This window comes from Cavenderia fasciculata (genome assembly GCF_000203815.1).
Source record: "Cavenderia fasciculata unplaced genomic scaffold Scf_EUAJFUG02HR96I-5, whole genome shotgun sequence".
NCBI lineage: Eukaryota > Evosea > Eumycetozoa > Acytosteliales > Cavenderiaceae > Cavenderia > Cavenderia fasciculata.
In genome coordinates, this window is record NW_004457624.1 from 1,101,730 (window position 1) to 1,120,922 (window position 19,193).

Sequence of the window (19,193 nt, forward strand, 5' to 3'; positions counted from 1 at the left end):
GGTGGTGCTGAATATCTTGTCTTTTTTGTTTATTGTCAAAAAGAGCAGCAGTTGCAACTACTACATTTTTACTCATTCTTACTTTATAGTATATACATATCACAATTTATCAGCAACATCATCATCATATGTCTTGTTAACTATCCTCCCCTATCATCATCGATCACTACAGCAAAAGTAATAGTAATAGTAGTAGTGTTTGTTACGATTATTTAATAATAGTATAATATAGTATTATTATTATTATTATTATTATTATTACTGTAACACATCCATCCGCACGCACGCAAGAGGGAGAGAGCACTCGAGAAGAGAGGAAGAGAAAGGAAAGAAGATAATTACACAGCTTTATAATTATAATGATAAGAGACCATGTTGTCACCCAAGACAATAACGATAGTAGTAGCTATGAGGACAAGGTGACAGCACTAAAGAACAACGGCGACAATATACAACAACAACAAGGATCGATTATAGTGGCAAGTCTTACCCCTACCCCTACAGCTACTATGCAGATAAACTCATCATCAGCTATTACAAATGGTGTTGAGTCATTAAATAATCATTCAACTACAATAACAACAGATAATAATCAAAATAATAATCATAAAATGGATGTAGATTCTTCAACAATAGAACCAACTAAAACCTCAACATCGACGACTACAACATCGACAACATCAACAACAACTGTAAATAGAAAAAAAGACCAACCAAAGAAGAGTAAAGTCAAGAAGGAAACAACAACAGCAACAACACCAAGTAAGAGTAAAAGTAAATCAAATTCTTCTGTACTCCCTTTGGTTATTAATCACACTGGGAAAGGCGAGACATCTACGTCTACAACAACAACCACGACCAAACCATCTGTGGTCTCACCATTGATATCGGCTTCAGTCTCTTATAGTGACACAGAGTCAGAGACTGATGATGATCAAGATGAACCAAAAGAGTAAGAGAAACAATAACACATGTTTATATGAATACGTACCCCTTTTTTCATTCAATGACTAACCTACAAGTGTCTCTCTCTTTTTTAATAGGTTGAATGGATTGGACCATTGGCGGAGAGACTATAATGAATTGAAATGGAGATCAAATTGGTTAAATCTTCAAATCAAAGATTTACAATATAACAACTATCTATGTGAACAATCATTTACAAAGTTGAGAAAAACAAAGCCAGTATGTTAGACGATACAATTTAACACGTGATACATACAATCAACAATTGATACTAATGATTTATTTATTAATTTAGAAAATAGATATAGTTAAAACTAATCATCGTAATGATAATAATAGTATACAAGAAGAAGATGATGAAGATTTGAATGAATCATCAACATCGATTCGAACAACACCTTTGAAAATCATATCAAAGAAACCACGTAAACTACTAAAAAAACAAGTACCAACCATCACCAAGAAACAAATCAAAAAAGAATTTAATCAGCATCCTCTAAATACCACCAAATGTAAATTCTATCAAGCTGATCAACTTCATCCTGGTACGTATGATACTATTGAAAAAAAGAGACATTTCATACTTATTTTGATTATTTATTCAATTTAGGAGAATCAATTCAAAAAGAGAAAAAGATTATTACAAGACCCAAAAAATTTGATATCACAAAAGACAAGAGATTTCAATTTTATGACAAGGATGATCAAGAGATTAATATAGAAGATATTTTTGAACCACCAGCAACGCCACCTCCACCATCACCATCACCAGCAGCACTTGAACATCATGACATTATCGATAATGGACAAAAGATTAATGGAACCGAAAATAATCTATTACTACACGATAGCACCAGTACTCAACATGTTGATGAAAAGGATAAAGAAAAGGAAAAAGAAAAACCAACACCAAAACAAAAAAGAGTGTCATCAAGAAACAAAACGGCAACAACAACAACAACAACAACATCATCACCTATTATATTACAACTTGAAGGTATTGATCAATTTAAAACTGCACCTGTTACACCACCAAATGAAACTCTTTTATCGACGACAACTATAGTGTCTACAGAACAAGATTCCCTTTCCCTTGGATCAACTGTGGTGACTACTATGGATTCAGAACAAAATGGTTTTGATGCTGCCACAGCAGCTGCTGCATTACAAGAAATAGACATGACCTCTTCAACAACACCACCTGTAAATACACCCAAAACAAGAAAAAAGAGAACAAGAAAATTTTCAGCAACACCAAAAAAAGAAAAAAAGAAACCAGTAGTGTCTGCAACAACAGCCTCGACCGCATCAACTACTACCACTGCTGCTGCAACCATGGAACTTTCTGCACCAAATACACCTACTCTATCAACAGCAGCACCCTCAACACCAAAGAGAACTAGAACAAAAAAACTACCAAAAGTGGTGGTAGCGGATATGGATATTATCAAACCTGATCCCCAAGCCGAGGGATCAGTAGATAAACTTTTGGATACCACTACTTCTTCACAGAACCAACAAGAACAATCTCTAGCTTTGGTCGTATTGGAAGAGAAACAAAATTCTGAATTGACACTAGAAAATGGAGGAGGACAAGACAGTTACCTTAGCGAAGATGAATATAGTAGTTATAGTTGCAGTTGTAGTGATTACAGTGGTGATAGTGGTAGTGACTATAGTAGTGGAGATGATGACAGTGATTTTACCTTTAGCGATAGCGAAAGTCATCATCATCATCATCATATGGAAATTGGATCAGATGGAGGTAAAGGTGGAAAGACCTTGAAAAAGTCAAGAAGAAATACTAGACTATCACAGAAAAAGGGAGACATTAATGACATTTATATACCTCTTGTTGGATCAAACTTTTCGATTCCAGTCTTGCAATACAGAGAAATTGTTACACCTGAATGGAGAGAAGTCACAGCAGGTGATATAAAACAACAATCTGATATGACAATGCCATCTCCATTATTATTGGCAGGTAGTAAATCAAATGGTACAACAATTGTCAGTGGCGGTGCCACCTCCTCTACCACTACTTCTTTGACCACGACGACGACGACAATGACCACCAATTCACTTGATCATATTGGATTACATCAAGCACCTATACCACCAAATCCACTTTCACTTGCCAATAACAAGACATCGTCATTGCCACCAACTCCACTTTTGGAAAAGACTAGTCTCCTCCTAACACCCTCTTCAACTCCAACACTTGGTGAATCTCAATTGGATGAAGCACACTTTATACACATTGACGAAGGAATTGTCATCAATGAATCATTCACAACCACCACCTACAAATCTATGGACCCAGTTTCTAAATTCTCACAAATCATTGATGACCCCATCATAAAGATGAATCTAGACGGCAACGACGGAGGCGTCGACGCCAACAGCAAGGAAATGGGTGAGTCGTCAGGTGACGAAGACACTGATGATGAAAGCTATGCAAGATTTCACGCAGTACACGAGATTGAAGAGAAAAAGAGATACTTTACCTATATTGAAGAAGGAAAAAAGAGAAAGGACAAACGAGAATTCAATCTATCGGTCGAAGAACTCTTACCATCTTATAAATTTAACAAAAAAGAGATTAAACTTTTGGGGCCTACATGGAATGGATCGACAGAAATCATTATAAAGAAGCATCGACATCGTCATCATCATCATCATCATCGTCATCGATCAGGTGATAATCATCCTCATCATCAAGAGAAAAAAAGGCGCTATATACCACCAAAGAATAGTATAGATGCCATGTTGCTTGATGAAAATGGTGCAGATGTTGAAGACAATGTAGTATCAAGAAGAAAAAAGAGACAACCACCACTTCCATTGCACAAGAGTATGGGTGGTATCAGATCACAAAGAAAAACTCCATCCAAAAGACTACTATCAAAGAGTAGTGGATCATTACCAACAAAAAGAGGAAAGAAACGTTATCTTGATCAAGATGATGAATTTGAAGATGGTAGCAGCGGCGGCATCAATAATAATAATACAAACAGATGGTGGATTGATAATACATTTGTTTGGGAACATGTAAATTTAAATAATCATTCAACAACAACAATAGATAACTTTGACAACATTATTAATCATCAAAATAATAATAATAATAATAATAATTTCATTAATCATGATAATAATAATAATAATAATGAAAACACAACAACCAGAACCCCTCTTATTTTAAAACTTAAAAGAACAAAATCAGAAGAATATGTAAAGAAACCTGATCCTGTTGAATTGAATCATGAAAAAGAGATAGATAATAATAATGGAATCAAAGAGGAAAAAGAAAATAACGGTCAAAACAATATTGATAATATTGAAGAAAAGAAATTACAAGAAGAAACTAATATTAATAACCAAATAGAACAAAAGAAATCAGATGAAATGATTACTTTTGAAAACAATTTACATAACCAATGCGCAGGAAATGACTCTTTGGCTGGAAGTGGAAATGGTTTTTTAAATACAGAAAATAATATTGGAACTGGAACAACATAAACCTTTTTTTTTTACACAAATAAAACTTTTACTTGATACATTATTTATTAATAGTTTTAATCAGCAGCAGCAAAGGTTATACGGAGAAAGAATTTTTTGATTGCACTTTGGTCTTTGATTAATTTAATCTTTTTAAGGTACACTGTCATTTCATTCACCTCGGTGTTGTTTGGTAAGAGCGCGTAATCGTAATATCCTCTGATTGTTTTAACAACCTTTTTGTCAATCTTTTTGGCCTTTGAATCGACGGTTAATTTTCCTTGGGATAACTTGATGACTAGGTAACGCAACATATCGACATTGTTTGTTTCAATGGCTGCTCGAAGCAAGTTTTCCTTGTTTAATGATTTCTTTTTACTGTTTACAAAATGTTTGGTATCAAATTGATGACTATTAAATTTGATATCGTCTGTCGATGATGTTAGAGATGGTACCGTAGTAGTGGTAGTGGTAGTAGAGGATGAAGAAGAAGATGAAGAAGAACTGTTTCCACTATTATTTCCGCTATTATTTGAGGATCCTGTACTTATAAACTCGGTTGATGTTGATGGAGAGAGACCGCCGCCACCTCCACCCAAACCACTAAAAAGAGGATGCCATTCAAAATAATAATCTAAAATATGTTGATGACTGAATCGAATGACAGGTTGCATAAGAATCATTTTAATAGACCTCGAGGCTTGGATTTTTTCACCAATGTATTCCATTATCTTTAAACGACCCATCCGTGAGGCAATGGCCATTACCTCTTCATATCCTTTGTTTTTGTTGCTTGAAAAACGATCAACCAACTCGAGGTACTGAATATCTCCAATTTCAGCAGCAACTCTCCAAGGTGAGCGACTCTGTATTTTTATCTTTGCCAAGCCATTATTTGCAGGGTCTGCAAAATTCGAGTGTATCTTGCCATTGAGTAAATCATCGACCATTCCCATGGAAGCATTCTTGAATATAATATCCATCCAAGGCTCTTCTATCAATTGTTCCGATTGTAAATAGGTCGCCATTTTACCACGATCGTCACTCCAACAAGCATCAATCACTCCAGAAGTGGCAGTCGCTCCAAACGACATTACATAATTCTTTGCCTTTTTAGATAATAGGTAATTGGTAAGATGTTTAAATCTAAGTGTACTACCTTGATCAATTTCCATCACCAATTTTATCATTTCCAATCCTATTCTTTTTTGTTTTTGTTTAATTGTTTTACTATTATTATTATTTTGATTATTTTGAGTATCTCTTTTTGAATGAATTAAAATGATATCTTGAGTTGAAAATGAATCATTTTTAATTAAATGACTATGAATATATTTGGTCAATTCTATATCCGACCTAAGAATGGCACTATTCAAGTGTGTTTGTGAAAATATATTGTTGGGACCATCATCTTCAAAATGTGACATTTCAAATTGTTTGAGACAGGGTGCTTGTTCGTAGAGCTCGATGGCACGAATCATCTGATTCATGGTACCATATTGACTTATCTTTTCGGCAACCTCTTTTATACCATAGGTTGCCAATAAATAGTCCAAGAGGATAGTGTCTCCATCGACCAGACAATCATCCAAAAGAATATCGAGCTTTAACGATTTCTTTATAATGTTGTGCAAGTTTAAAAGTTCTTGTTGGGTAGGTGACAATGTTGAAAAGATGGGTACATCGTGTGCGAGTTGACGACAAGAGTGTTGGACAATATCGTCACTGCTTGTCCACACTGGTGGTGGAGTGTTGAGTTGAAACATGATTGGTATTTGAGAATGCATTAGCAATTGTGAAAGGATGGAGAGTTGTCTTGGAATGGTGTGATGGTATCGAAGTAGACGAACATATGATAATGCCAAATCAATTGAAACGCTATTACTATTGATCAAACTAGTTTGATTTGTTGTGCTACTACTATAATGTTGATTAAAAAGTGGTGCAATATCAACCACCTCACCTGCAATGAGACATGTAGCTTGTAATCCAATCGCTGATATGTGTCGATATATAGTTGGCGGCAGTACTGAATTACGTAGAACGTGTTTGAGGAGACTCTTTAAAATGGATGTGTCAGCATTACAGCTTATGGCACTGGCAAAAAGATACGACAACTCTTGATCAGTGTTGTGGTTGGTAATTGATGGATTGGTTGCAAACAACAACTCGACTACATCCAAATGACCGCATTGAACTGCATTCTTGAGTGCGTTGAATAACGAGGTTGCGTCGGGTTTGAGATTGTCAACTAGTGTCCTAACAATATCTAGTACACCCGCTTCGCACGCCGACATGATTACATGTGGTCCTACAAACTTGCTAGCGTATCGGTTGTAGAGCAAAAAGAATAGATCGGCGTCAGTGTTGGTGGCCAGAAACTCTATGACACCGTCTTGGTCAATAAAGAGTGGTCGGCCCGCCAACAGACGGTCTTTGAGCAGTCCATAATACCCATTGATCGATATCATCTCGAGTGAGAACCAGTCATCGTACGACTGACAACTTGTGTATTTGAATCCTAGCTTGGACGGCTTTCTCTCCTCTGTATTGGACCTCTTCTTTTCTCGATGGCGTGGTTGTTGTTGGTTGGATTGATGGTGTTGTTGTTTGATGGCATGTCTTATCTGACACAATGGTAACTTGTATTGCACCTTGCAATACTTTAATATATTCTTGAATAATAATTTATTTTTAAATACACTTGAAATGAAGATTATATTCTCTAAATTATTATTATTATTATGATTGTTATTATTATTTTCTATTTTAGTTTGTTTTTGTTGTAGTTCTTGTTCTTGTTCTTGGTTATTATTTTTATTGTTGTTGTTGATGGTGTTCATTGTTTATAATTAAATAAATAACTACTACTACTAAATACTAACTAACTAAAGAAGAGGATGATAAGATATAATGTACAAGCTAGCGTAGTGTTTGACCTAACCTTCAAACGATAACGTGTTATTTAAACATAACAAATAATAATAATACAAAAGAAGAGAGAGAGGATTATGTACAAACAGACAGACACAGAGAGAGAGAAAGAACGTCGGTTGGTTGAAACAGTTAATCTCTTTGTTGTCTCTGATGATCTTTTGTGTGCATAGTTAAGCTTTGACCAATTGTCATTGCAGCTGCAACGATAGACAGATGAGCAGAAGAGAGAGAAAAGAAGGGGTTGATTCAAAGGTTCGAAGCGACGTTGACGAGATTGAAATCCGCAAGAGGTGGAACAGCCGACAGAGGGTTCTGATTGGAAGATAAAACTAAAAACAAAAACATAACCTGCAAAGGCGAAAACCCTCAATCAACATTGGGTACACGAATGACATCAACAAAAAACCCATCAAGGACCGATTCCCTCCCATCACCAACCCTCCATACATATTTTTTTATCGTCATTTTTTAAAATATCTCTTCTATCTTTCTTTTTAAGGTAGAAAATACTACATAAATAGTAATTGTATTTAGTTTTGTTGTTAATTTATTGTTTGTTTGCGTGTTTATTAGTTAGTTAGTTTGTTGTTTAGTTTATTTATTGTAAGTTATCATAATATTTGTTATTGTTGAGATATTCATCAAAGGTTGTAAGTTTTGTCAATTTTGGAGCAATGGTTGTATCTTGACCTGGGAAGGCACCATGCTTGTTGTAGAATGAAAACATGTGAGCAAATTCCTCTGCGCCAGGGAAACCAAACTTGGCGAATACTTCTGGTGGGACATAGTTGTATTTGATAGTCTTGCCAGTGGCTTTTGAAATCTTGTCCACAATTTCTTGCATCTTTAATGGAGTGGTGAATGGGATGGTAACACCAGCATACTTTTGCTTGTCGTTGAGGATAGCCTCTACGATTGGACCGACGTCGTTGACATCACCGATATCAAGTGGTACATTGGCTTCTTGTGGCATGGTAATAGTGTAATAGGTTCCATCGGCGCTCTTTGTGGGTGGGAAGTATGATTCGAAATTTTGATAGTAGAAAGGAACCAAGATAGTCGATAAGACAAAGGCACCGTTCTTTGCTTTTTCCTCGGCATAGACCTTGATGTCATCCTTGAGGTCAAAGTGTGGTACTGGAATCTCACCCTTTGTAATCTTCTTGCATGCTGATAATGAACTGAATACAAAGTGTTCAACTTTAGCTTTAACAGCTCCATCAACAACCCTATTAAAAATGAAAAAAATAAAAATAATTGTATTAGCACACACCACACCACTACCACCATTTCTATAGTTACTGCTATTGTATTTGTTATGTGTACATACTTTTTACCAATATCAGCTTCAGCACCGAAATATGTATAAAAATCAGTAACTAAAAAGAGTCCGTAGCTACCAGTAAGAGCTTTGGCAAAGTCGTCAACAGAGGCGGTTGTCATATCCAACTTGACCAACTCTACACCCTTCTTCTTAAGCTCTTGAGAAGCTGGTGAATCAGGGTTACGAGTGATAGCACGAAGCTTAAATTTCTTGCTCTTGGCTAATGTTTCAATGACAGCTCCACCTTGCTTTCCAGTTGCACCAAATACTGTAATGATTTTATCTGACATGATTTATAGTAGTTATTATTATTATTTATATGATAGAAATAGAAATTAGATTTATAGTTTGTTTTATTTGATTTATAGTTTGTTTTATTTATTTGATTAATATGAATGAATGAAATAATGTGGTGTCTGATGCGAAATAAATAGTTGTTATGGTGGTGATTTGGTTTCCAGAATGTCACACGTCATTTTCGTTGGGAACCAGAACGCTCAGCTCAATTCCTCTTGCCACTTGTTTTTATGTTTTCATCGAGTTTTCAGAGTGGTTGACCTTTTATGTGTCATGAATTCCCTACTATTTTAATTATGATGATTTATCAGAATACAGAATCATTCTCAAAGAATAAGAATAGATTATATTAATAAATTGTTTTAAACATATCATTTATTTATTAATTTATTTATTTAATTATATTTTTTTTAGTATTATTAATTTATTATTCTTGTAAGTCTTTTAAGATTTGGGTGATCAATTCTTTGGTGTTGGGGTTATCAAAATACAGAATCATTTACAAAGATAGAATAAATTAATAAATAAATGATATGTTTAAAACAATTTATTATTATATATAATTTATTATGTTAATGATGGTTACTTTTTGATAGATATTTATTAATTTTTATTTATTTAGTTTGGTTATTTTTTTGTTTGTTTTTGATAGTTTAGTTGGTTGGTTCAATATTTATTTATTGTAAATTATATTTTGATTTGTTCTTGTTGAGATATTCATCAATGGTTGTAAGATGAGTTAACTTTGGAGCAATGGTTGTATCTTGACCTGGGAAAGCACCAAACTTGTTGTAGAATGCAAACATTGCAGCCAACTCCTCTGCGCCAGGGAAACCAAACTTGGCGAATACTTCTGATGGGACATAGTTGTATTTGACAGTCTTGCCAGTGGCCTTTGAAATCTTGTCTACAATTTCTTGCATCTTTAATGGAGTGGTGAATGGGATGGAAGCACCAGCATACTTTTGCTTGTCGTTGAGGATAGCCTCTACGATTGGACCGATGTCGTTAATGTCACCAATATCAAGTGGAACATTGACTTCTTGTGGCATGGTGATCGAGTAGGTGCCATCATCATTCTTTTTGGGTGGGAAGAACCCTTCGAAATTTTGGAGATAGAATGGAGCCAAGACAGTCGATAAGACAAAGGCACCGTTCTTTGCTTTTTCCTCGGCATAGACCTTGATATCATCCTTGAGGTCAAAGTGTGGTACTGGAATCTCACCTTTACTAATCTTCTTGCATGCTGATAATGAACTGAATACAAAGTGTTCAACTTTAGCTTTAACAGCTCCATCAACAACCCTATTAAAAATGAAAAATAAAAATATTTGTATTAGCACACCGTTTTTCGAATCAGGTGATCTTCACCACACCACTACCACCATTTCTATAGCTACTACTATTGTTTATTTGTTATGTGTACATACTTTTTACCAATATCAGCTTCAGCACCGAAATATGTATAATAATCAGTAACTAAAAAGAGTCCGTAGCTACCAGTAAGAGCTTTGGCAAAGTCGTCAACAGAGGCGGTTGTCATATCCAACTTGACCAGCTCTACACCCTTCTTCTTAAGCTCTTGAGAAGCTGGTGAATCAGGGTTACGAGTGATAGCACGAAGCTTGAATTTCTTGCTCTTGGCTAATGTTTCAATGACAGCTCCACCTTGCTTTCCAGTTGCACCAAATACTGTAATGATTTTATCTGACATGATTAATAGTGTAGTAGTTATTATTATTTATATGATAGAAATAGAAATTAGATTTATAGTTTGTTTTATTTATTTGATTAATATGAATGAATGAAATAATGTGGTGTCTGATGCGAAATAAATAGTTGTTGTTATGGTGGTGATTTGGTTTCCAGAATGTCTGATGCGAATTAAATAGTTGTTGTTTGAGTGGTTGATTCTGGAGATACACCTCATTTTCATTGTTGGGGGTGATTGGAACCAGAACACTCAGCTCAATTCCTCTTGCCCCTTGTTTTTATGTTTTCATCGAGTTTTCAGAGAGGTTGACCTTTTATGTCACATTCTCGACTAAAATCGATACTATTATAATTATGTTGATTTATCAGAATACAGAATCATTTACAGAATATAATAATTAATAAAAAAATTAATTTTTTTTTTATTTGTTGTTGTTATTATTAATACTATTATTATTTTTTAATATTAATTATTATTACTTATGCACTTGAGCGTCCAATAATATTTGTTTCTTGTAGGACTTGTAAGAGTTGAGCGACCGATTCTTTGGTGTTGGGGTTATCAAGATATAAACTAGCTAAATGTTTGAGATTATGTATATCTGTAGTGTCATGGTCATCAATATCAATCACTCTGTCAAGTTCTACATCGAATCTAAAGTAGGACACGTTATTTTGTTGTTTAAACAACTCTACATTTTCTAAATGTTGTTGGTGTGATTTAAATAATGAATCTTGAAATGTTTTGGTAAGATTAATAATAATATTATTATTTTTGTTATTATTATTATTTGTTAAAAGATTATTAGTTATTTTTTCAATTAGTTTACTGTTATTATTGTTAGTGTTATTGTTATTATTATAGTAGCCTGTACCAATTGAAATAATAATTAATTTTTCTGTATCACCAAATAATTGTTTGGCTTCTTCCAATGCAATGGAAGCAGTGTTGTTTAGTAGTACACCGCCATCGACATACTCTTTTCCATCTCTAATGAATGGATTGAGGTAGAATGGAAGGGCACCGGTAGCACGGATTGTTTCAACCACTGACAAGGTAGTATCTGGTCGTTTGGTTGATGAGTAGTTGGCAAGTATCTCTAGAGTATATGGATGGTGGACACTGTCTAGATCGACACTCTCCCCGGTACTGGTGACTTGTCTCGAACTAGTAATGACAAATAGTTTACTATTGGTTGGTTTGAATTTAGATAGACGTGAAAACGAACCAAACATTGCCAACATTTGTTGTTCCAATTTATCAGTATTTTCCTTTACGGTTACACTTGCAGCTCTAGTACTTGAGAATCCTCCAAATATCAAACTACCCAATCCCGAATAAAGATTCTCTAATCCAATAGTTGGAATCCCCAATGCTACAATTAAAAAAGAGTTAGAAATCATATGATTGTTTTTATTTACTAAATGTGTATACACATTATATATCTATGACATACCTTTACAAAAAGCAACGATACCACCAGTACTGGCACCACCAACTAGATCAGCACCAGAGGTTAAATCAAAACCAAGTTGCTTTTCTAAATGAGAGAGAATTGAAACAGCCAATAAACCTCGCATTCCTCCTCCATCCAATGATATAATTAGTTTTGCCATTATTATTAAATGTGATTGATTATTAATAATTAAATTATTTAGTTTGTTGTATTGAATGAATTGAATTCATTTCATGTTGTGATTTAAATAGTTGATTAAAGTAATTCAAGAAAGAAGATATAGTAGTAGAAAACAGGAGAAAGGGAGGTTGATTGGGATGAAGATTAATACCCGATGAGTAAAAGTAGATTGATTGATTAATTAATGAATGCATGTTGTAACACTTTAATCAGTCAGTGCGCATAAGTAAGTTAACTGCTAATGATGATGTTGAATGAACATCTTTAACCAATCAATCTCGTGTTTGTTTATATATTCCAACTATCTAACCATCTAAACGATCGGCAATGTAAATAATTAGTGATCTCCATCGCACACTATTTCTTTTTTTGTCCACCTTTCAAAATCACACCCCCACATACAAAATTAATTAAATACTATTGTTTTACTAACCAACTACCTTTGTCTGTAAATGTATCTAAATCAGGTGGATCTGATCCAATGTATTCTACTGTACTTGAAATTTGATTAATTTGATTGATTTGATTGAATGAATGATTATTTATTATTTTTAGTAAAGTAATTAATCCATCGAAAACTAACTTTTGTCGAGGTATAGTAGGTAGAGGTTGTATACATGAGTTGAATAAATTAATTAATTATTAAATATCGATCCATTCAATATTTGATATGTTTTTTTAATAGCCATGAGTACCAAGGAATGGTTTAGTTTGAGCAGCTGGATCTCCGGTAAGAGCACCAACCAACAGTCTCCAGAAATCACACAAGGTAAATACAATCATGGCAGAACCGAGTGATTCGAGAGCGGTACGTGAAAGAGTCCACTTTTCACCGTCGGTTTCGTCGATACGTGCAAACATGGGGAACGAGACGACAAAGTAGAGCATGTAAAAGGTGCTACCAACGATATACATTTGTGAACGGTTTTCAATATGGTAGTATGGTACCATTTGAATGGTCCAAGTTTCCATAAAGGCGGTGAAATAGGCGAGACCTGCAACAATCAAGATGGTACCAATGATGAGGGACAATGGCTTCTTTTCACCTGCTTTGCGTGGTGGATACATACTCCAGAAACGACGGAGTACTGGTGTGGTGGCAGCGTGGTATGACATAAAGTAGGCGTGTGTTACAAAGTAGAGACATACTGGGATCTCATTCAATGTAAAGGTGACTGGGAAACGATAGGTGGCACGAAGCAACACGAAAAAGTAGTGAGTCCAGAAATAGTTGCCAATAAAACCAAACAATGCAATCCAAAGGTTGGCTTTGACCCAGTAACGATCGTACCATGGTTTATCACGATCAGCTGCACATGGGAATAACATTGGGTATACTACACATGGTAATGATACTACTAAACCTAAAATAAAGAATTCAATATCATAGAAATTCTAAAATAATAGAAATTAAAGAAAAGATAAGATAATCATGTGATGTGTTAAAAAACATTGTTAGAATGGTAAGAACAACAAAACACACACAATGCATTGAGTGTGACAATAAGTTATCGATCTATGCATACCTTGTACACTTCAGAGACTACAACAAAACCAAAGAGACCAATCCAAATGGGACTGTAATATAGGAAGAACTTTTCAGCCCATGCCTTACTTGGGACACGAGAGAACCAATGTGGCTCGTGTTTAATTGCTGTTGCTGTCATCTTTCTTTTTAAATAACAATTGTAAAATGATGATCGATATCTTTAAGTAAGTGCGCTTGTGATCATTAAAGACAAAGACGACCCGAGAATAAACTAAATTAAAAAAAAAAAAAGAAATCTGGGCGTGCAAGCCTCGACATCAGAGGCGAGTGTATGTTGTAATAATAATATGTACATGTAACCCTTCTATGTGAAGTGATCACATTATTGTTTATATATATTTATTTACATTTATGTGTTTGTTTTTAAGCATGATTTTGAATAGAATCACAAATAATTGAATAGATAGTATTTAATAGTTTTGAAAAATCGTCACCAAGCTGCATAGTATTTAGGTCATCTCTACAATGACTTTCGAATACATTGATCATTACATCGGTGGAATTATTGATTCGAATGAAATTGTATTGGATACCTCGTTTTTTCAAGTTGAGGAGAACTTGTTCTGGTCGTTCGGTGGTTGTACCTTTTGGATGTGAGTCTTCCTTTAGAATATGGTAATCGTAGCCGTGACATGGACTATCACAGGAATGTAAAAGTATTTTAATGGTTGAAGACAGACCACCACTGCTACTATCCCATGCCAATCCTCTGACATGAATCAGTGCAGAGGCAATATCTTCAGGTTCGTCACCTCCAGACGTTGTCACAACCTTTTTAATTTCTTGTTCAAACCATGCAGTATTTCGTGTAAATGAAATGATGGTCATTGGATCATTGTGATCTCTATAACCAACAAACGATGTCTCTAAAATGATATTATTGTGAATCTGTCGGAGTTTGGTCAAGAGATTGACCATCATTGATTTGACTTGTACGATCGAATCCTTCATTGACGCTGTGCAGTCTAGTAACAGACACAGTTGAATCTTGGGAGGACTGCTACTATGATAGTGATGATGGCGATGACCGCGGTGGTCACTGTCATATTCAAAAGTCGCATGTACAGGTTCACAAGATCTCGTCATTGCAGTGACATTCAACTTGGTTTCACCAAATTGCATTGAAACTTGGATAAGAGTAGGTGTAGTCGTTGTAGTAGTAGGTTGATCCAATCTAATCACAATAACTCCAATACGCTCACATCCCTTGTCTCTAACCGATTGTAAGTTGGTATCTGCACTTTGATAGATTGCAATCCTAGCTGTTTTCTGTCCTTTTACGAGTAGACTATAGGTACGTGTGACCTTGTGATTGTGGGGTACATGCTGACCTGCCTTTATGAAAATGTCACATTGACCCTTTCGATACATGTTTCCATTAATGTTTAAGTCGGCCAAGTGCAGCAGATCTTCTCCAACGATATCATCTCCTTGCATCTGGCCGATAGTTTCAATAGCAAATGTTTTCTTTGTGATACGATGACCAAGGATGGTTTGGGTGAGTCCGTATCGACACGCACCTCTTACAACAGCCATCCCCGCTTCACCTTGACGCATACGATGTATACCTTTTGACTTGGCTAAGTGTTCTAGACGGGTATCCTTGTTGACATAGTCTTGTAAACGAGGGCTATCAGAGAACCCACCAATCATAACTAGATGGTCGAATCTCTTTTCACCAACACTCTTTAATACCATGTCTCCCAACACCTTCAAGACTGGGTCGAAAAAGGATTGGAACAAGTCAGCTGGCAACCACAATGCATTATCTTTGTATTGAACATTTCCATTTGGTTTTTTTTGGTTGTATTGATTGACTTTCTCGATATACCATTCTGTTGTGTACTCATATTTACCATTCTCATCGGTAAAAGTGTCAATGTACATGCCAACCTTTATCACATCGGTTAGTTTATCGTTAACCTTTTGCGTTTCAAAGTTGTCCAAGAGTGTAGTGAATCGATGTGATGTCTCTGATCTCTTGACGGTATCATTGCCAAACACATTGGATAGAAACTCTACAAAGTTTAGATTAACAAAATTCGATCCAATTGGATAGCCTCCCAATAACAATTCAATCATTTCTAATTGATTATCTTGATTTAATTTATATTCAATACAATCCTAAATTAATTAAATAATATTGATTAATATTACAAATATAAATATAAATACATATGTATGAATACATACCAAAGTTGAATGTCCAGTAATAATGACCAAGAATGTATCATCCTTTTTAAACTTTTTAGTATCGTTGTTGTTGTTGTGGTGGAGGATAGATTCTATTGCACCGGCATCAGATTCAGAGCATAGTATCAATGAATCTATACCAGCAGCATTACGATAGAATTGATCGGCAGAGAGGATGGAGTTGACGGGGACTGTTACAACCCATTGTACATCGTTGTTGGTCAAGACTGTCTTGTAAAAGATTGGTTCTGATTGTAGAGTTGAAAGTGCTCGATTCATAAGAAACCCAAGAGTATGTGATACCAACTCCATGGCAGTGATACTTTCATTTGGGTTAGAGTCTGATTGTACTAGAGAGTCTGCACCGTCATGATGATCAAGGACCACCATTTTAAAGTTGGAGAATGATGGACAGAGTTTGTACATGCCATCTTGTTTCTGGAGGTCTCTTGCTTCATATCCAAACGCCAATAGACGTCTTTCGGGCGTGTCAAGTGAAAATAGTGCCTTTGTCAATGTCTTGAAGGAGTGTGTTCCTGTCCAACTGACTTGTTTAATGGTAGGGCTGTCATTTGAAATGGCATAGGCTACTGCACAACCAGATTGACCAATCTCTATTGACACTACCGCCTTCTTTTCTTCAAGTGGTGTTTCAATCTTTACATTATAATTATCATCCTTATCATTATTATTACATTTATTATTATTATTACTATTATTATTACATTTACTATTACTCTGACGTATAATATAATCTAGAAATGTCATTTTTTTGTATGGTACAGTTGAATATAGTAGTATTACTTTTAGATGGATAGGAGAGATGACGATGATGAGTGTTGTTGTTGGTTTTAACTGTACAATTCAATGTTGTGTTATTGCATATTTGTTGTCCGCAATCTAAACAAATTTATATTATTTAAAGATATATATATCTGTTTGTTATTTAATTAATCAACCATTTCAACAAACAAAAGCAGCAGTACAAGTCTATGAAGAACTTTTACTTATAATTTTGAGCCTTCAAATTAATTTATTTAATTTTTTTTTTTTTTATCTATTTTTGTGCTCTTCACTTTGAAGTATAGCAATGATCACACTTTGACTGGATTGACAACAAGATATCTAGAAAGTGGTGAGTTAAGAGCAGAGATCATTGATGACGATATGAATACTTGACACAAGATGCTTTTCAGATCTATTCCAAAGAAGATGGATAGGTCATCATGGTATTCATTGGTAGAAACTCATCAACTGGCAAATCAAGCGGATAAGAAGACACTAGTAACATCATCAAACAGCAGTTACTTCAGATCATCTGACACAACGATGATCTTTGAAAACCACCTGGACAACGGGCAACTCGTGGTCGATCTCCTGATATTTTAAAAGGTCAGATGAAGTTTCTATCATCATCATCACTTGATTTTGATTTGATAAAATTAAATCATTATTATTATTATTATTATTATATTTAACAATTCATGTTGTTGTAGATTCCATTCTATTACACCATTGCTAGTTGTTTTAAAATGAAGATACAACTTACATTGCTGCTGCTGCTATTAGTGTTGGTGCAGTCTATACTTCTTATTGGTGTATCTGTAGCCGTAAGTATCCAGAGTTGATAACTGATGATAGTATATAGATATTTGATAGTTATCAACTTTTTACTGATTCTATTCTATTTAATTCTACACCTCACCAATCAATCAATCAAGGATGTACCAACAACTCTTCATGCATTTACATTTGATGATGGTGATAAGTCGTACAATGCTATCAACATATCAAATGGAGCTATGCTTGTTAACAATGATTTACCGATTGATCTTAATAAGGTTCTCATTATTGGTGTTGTTCCACCATTGTCTGCCAATGATGACTTTCTGACCGTCGGTGGCAAAATGGTTAATATCGCTGGTTTTAATCCAATCCTTTGGTCATATAATGTACAGGTACGTAATCTAAATTAACAAGTAATAATAATGAATAATGAATAATAATATTAAAAATATTAATAATAATTTTCTTTTTTCTTTCACATTTGCAAACATACACAGAACAACACTCTTGTTCAAAAGGCATCGATAGAATTCGAATTTATCCTGACCGGTTACCTATGGCAATATGATCTTCAGATTGCATCCTATGACTATACAAACAATATAGCATACTTGAATATCCAAACGGAAACTGGTCCATCCTCGTTCAGTGTTGATAGTATTTGATTTTAATCAACAAAGAGAGTAAGTATACCAGCCACGATATATACAGTGAATAATCATAAAAATACTAACACAATCATTATGATTAATAATAATAATTTTTAGAGAAGTAATGGATTTACCATTATCAGATATAGGATTATACTTACAATCATCGTACAATCAATCAAGTGGTACATGTTATCTGAGTGGAACAGTTTTGCCAAAACACCAAAAAACAAATGGTCAGATGTTGGTTGCCAGCTTTGACACGCAGTCTGGAGAAATGTCATCGGACACTATTAAATTTGATGTTCCAGATGATAGTTGTACATACTTTGCAACGATGTATCAATACGACTCTAATTTCTATGCTGCACTCTATCGTCTTGATGGCCAATGTCCAAGCTACATCTTTCAAGTCGATATTGTCGCCAACACTTCAACATTACTGGTCACCATTCCATATGATGGCAGCTCTCCATTCAGTAATTATATGAATTTTGTACTAGATTCTGTAAATGGTTATCTATCGTTGTTTACCAATTTTGAAGCGAAAAATATGGTCAGAGTTAATTTGTTCAATCTCAATACCTATGAGCTTACCCAATATGCTGTACCCAGAACTATAAGTACATTCACATCCGATCTGTTATTGTCTCTATCCTAGGATTTGTTAAAATAAAAATTGGTTTTAATTTAATTGTACAATTCAATGTTGTTATTGCATACTTGTTGTCCAGAATTTCAAGATATATTTTTGTTATTTAATTAATTAACCATTCAACAAACAAGCTTGAAGCATGTCTTAGAATAACTGATTACCGATCGATATTAATAAGGTTCTCATTATTGGTGACTCCATCTCC

The 19,193-nt window shown here is 34.7% G+C and overlaps 8 protein-coding genes across 8 annotated transcripts; 2 read left to right on the forward strand and 6 right to left on the reverse strand.

Moving 5' to 3' along the window:
• Window positions 1–359: 359 nt before the first annotated feature.
• DFA_11429 (uncharacterized protein) lies at window positions 360–4,488 on the forward strand (the record flags this gene model as incomplete). Its single annotated transcript, XM_004350322.1, has 4 exons — window positions 360–952; window positions 1,044–1,185; window positions 1,262–1,511; window positions 1,577–4,488. The coding sequence occupies 4 exons, from the start codon at window positions 360–362 to the stop codon at window positions 4,486–4,488; spliced, it is 3,897 nt and encodes a 1,298-aa protein (XP_004350372.1).
• A 56-nt stretch (window positions 4,489–4,544) lies between these two features.
• On the reverse strand, window positions 4,545–7,310 carry DFA_11430 (uncharacterized protein; the record flags this gene model as incomplete). Its single annotated transcript, XM_004350323.1, has 1 exon — window positions 4,545–7,310. One exon carries the CDS (start codon window positions 7,308–7,310, stop codon window positions 4,545–4,547), a length of 2,766 nt encoding a protein of 921 aa, XP_004350373.1.
• Window positions 7,311–8,002: 692 nt separating this feature from the next.
• DFA_11431 (uncharacterized protein) lies at window positions 8,003–9,018 on the reverse strand (the record flags this gene model as incomplete). Its single annotated transcript, XM_004350324.1, has 2 exons — window positions 8,003–8,633; window positions 8,735–9,018. The coding sequence occupies 2 exons, from the start codon at window positions 9,016–9,018 to the stop codon at window positions 8,003–8,005; spliced, it is 915 nt and encodes a 304-aa protein (XP_004350374.1).
• Window positions 9,019–9,702: 684 nt separating this feature from the next.
• DFA_11432 (uncharacterized protein) lies at window positions 9,703–10,739 on the reverse strand (the record flags this gene model as incomplete). The annotated part of the gene is made up of 2 exons (XM_004350325.1): window positions 9,703–10,330; window positions 10,456–10,739. 2 exons carry the CDS (start codon window positions 10,737–10,739, stop codon window positions 9,703–9,705), a joined length of 912 nt encoding a protein of 303 aa, XP_004350375.1.
• A 479-nt stretch (window positions 10,740–11,218) lies between these two features.
• On the reverse strand, window positions 11,219–12,355 carry plaA (patatin family protein; the record flags this gene model as incomplete). Its single annotated transcript, XM_004350326.1, has 2 exons — window positions 11,219–12,114; window positions 12,196–12,355. The coding sequence occupies 2 exons, from the start codon at window positions 12,353–12,355 to the stop codon at window positions 11,219–11,221; spliced, it is 1,056 nt and encodes a 351-aa protein (XP_004350376.1).
• Window positions 12,356–13,053: 698 nt separating this feature from the next.
• On the reverse strand, window positions 13,054–14,042 carry DFA_11434 (Cycloeucalenol cycloisomerase; the record flags this gene model as incomplete). Its single annotated transcript, XM_004350327.1, has 2 exons — window positions 13,054–13,770; window positions 13,902–14,042. 2 exons carry the CDS (start codon window positions 14,040–14,042, stop codon window positions 13,054–13,056), a joined length of 858 nt encoding a protein of 285 aa, XP_004350377.1.
• A 245-nt stretch (window positions 14,043–14,287) lies between these two features.
• Window positions 14,288–16,885, reverse strand: DFA_11435 (uncharacterized protein; the record flags this gene model as incomplete). The annotated part of the gene is made up of 2 exons (XM_004350328.1): window positions 14,288–16,048; window positions 16,118–16,885. The coding sequence occupies 2 exons, from the start codon at window positions 16,883–16,885 to the stop codon at window positions 14,288–14,290; spliced, it is 2,529 nt and encodes an 842-aa protein (XP_004350378.1).
• Window positions 16,886–17,329: 444 nt separating this feature from the next.
• Window positions 17,330–18,994, forward strand: DFA_11436 (uncharacterized protein; the record flags this gene model as incomplete). The annotated part of the gene is given in 5 exon segments (XM_004350329.1): window positions 17,330–17,420; window positions 17,656–17,757; window positions 17,777–18,075; window positions 18,259–18,340; window positions 18,453–18,994. 5 exon segments carry the CDS (start codon window positions 17,330–17,332, stop codon window positions 18,992–18,994), a joined length of 1,116 nt encoding a protein of 371 aa, XP_004350379.1.
• Between the last annotated feature and the right edge of the window lie 199 nt (window positions 18,995–19,193).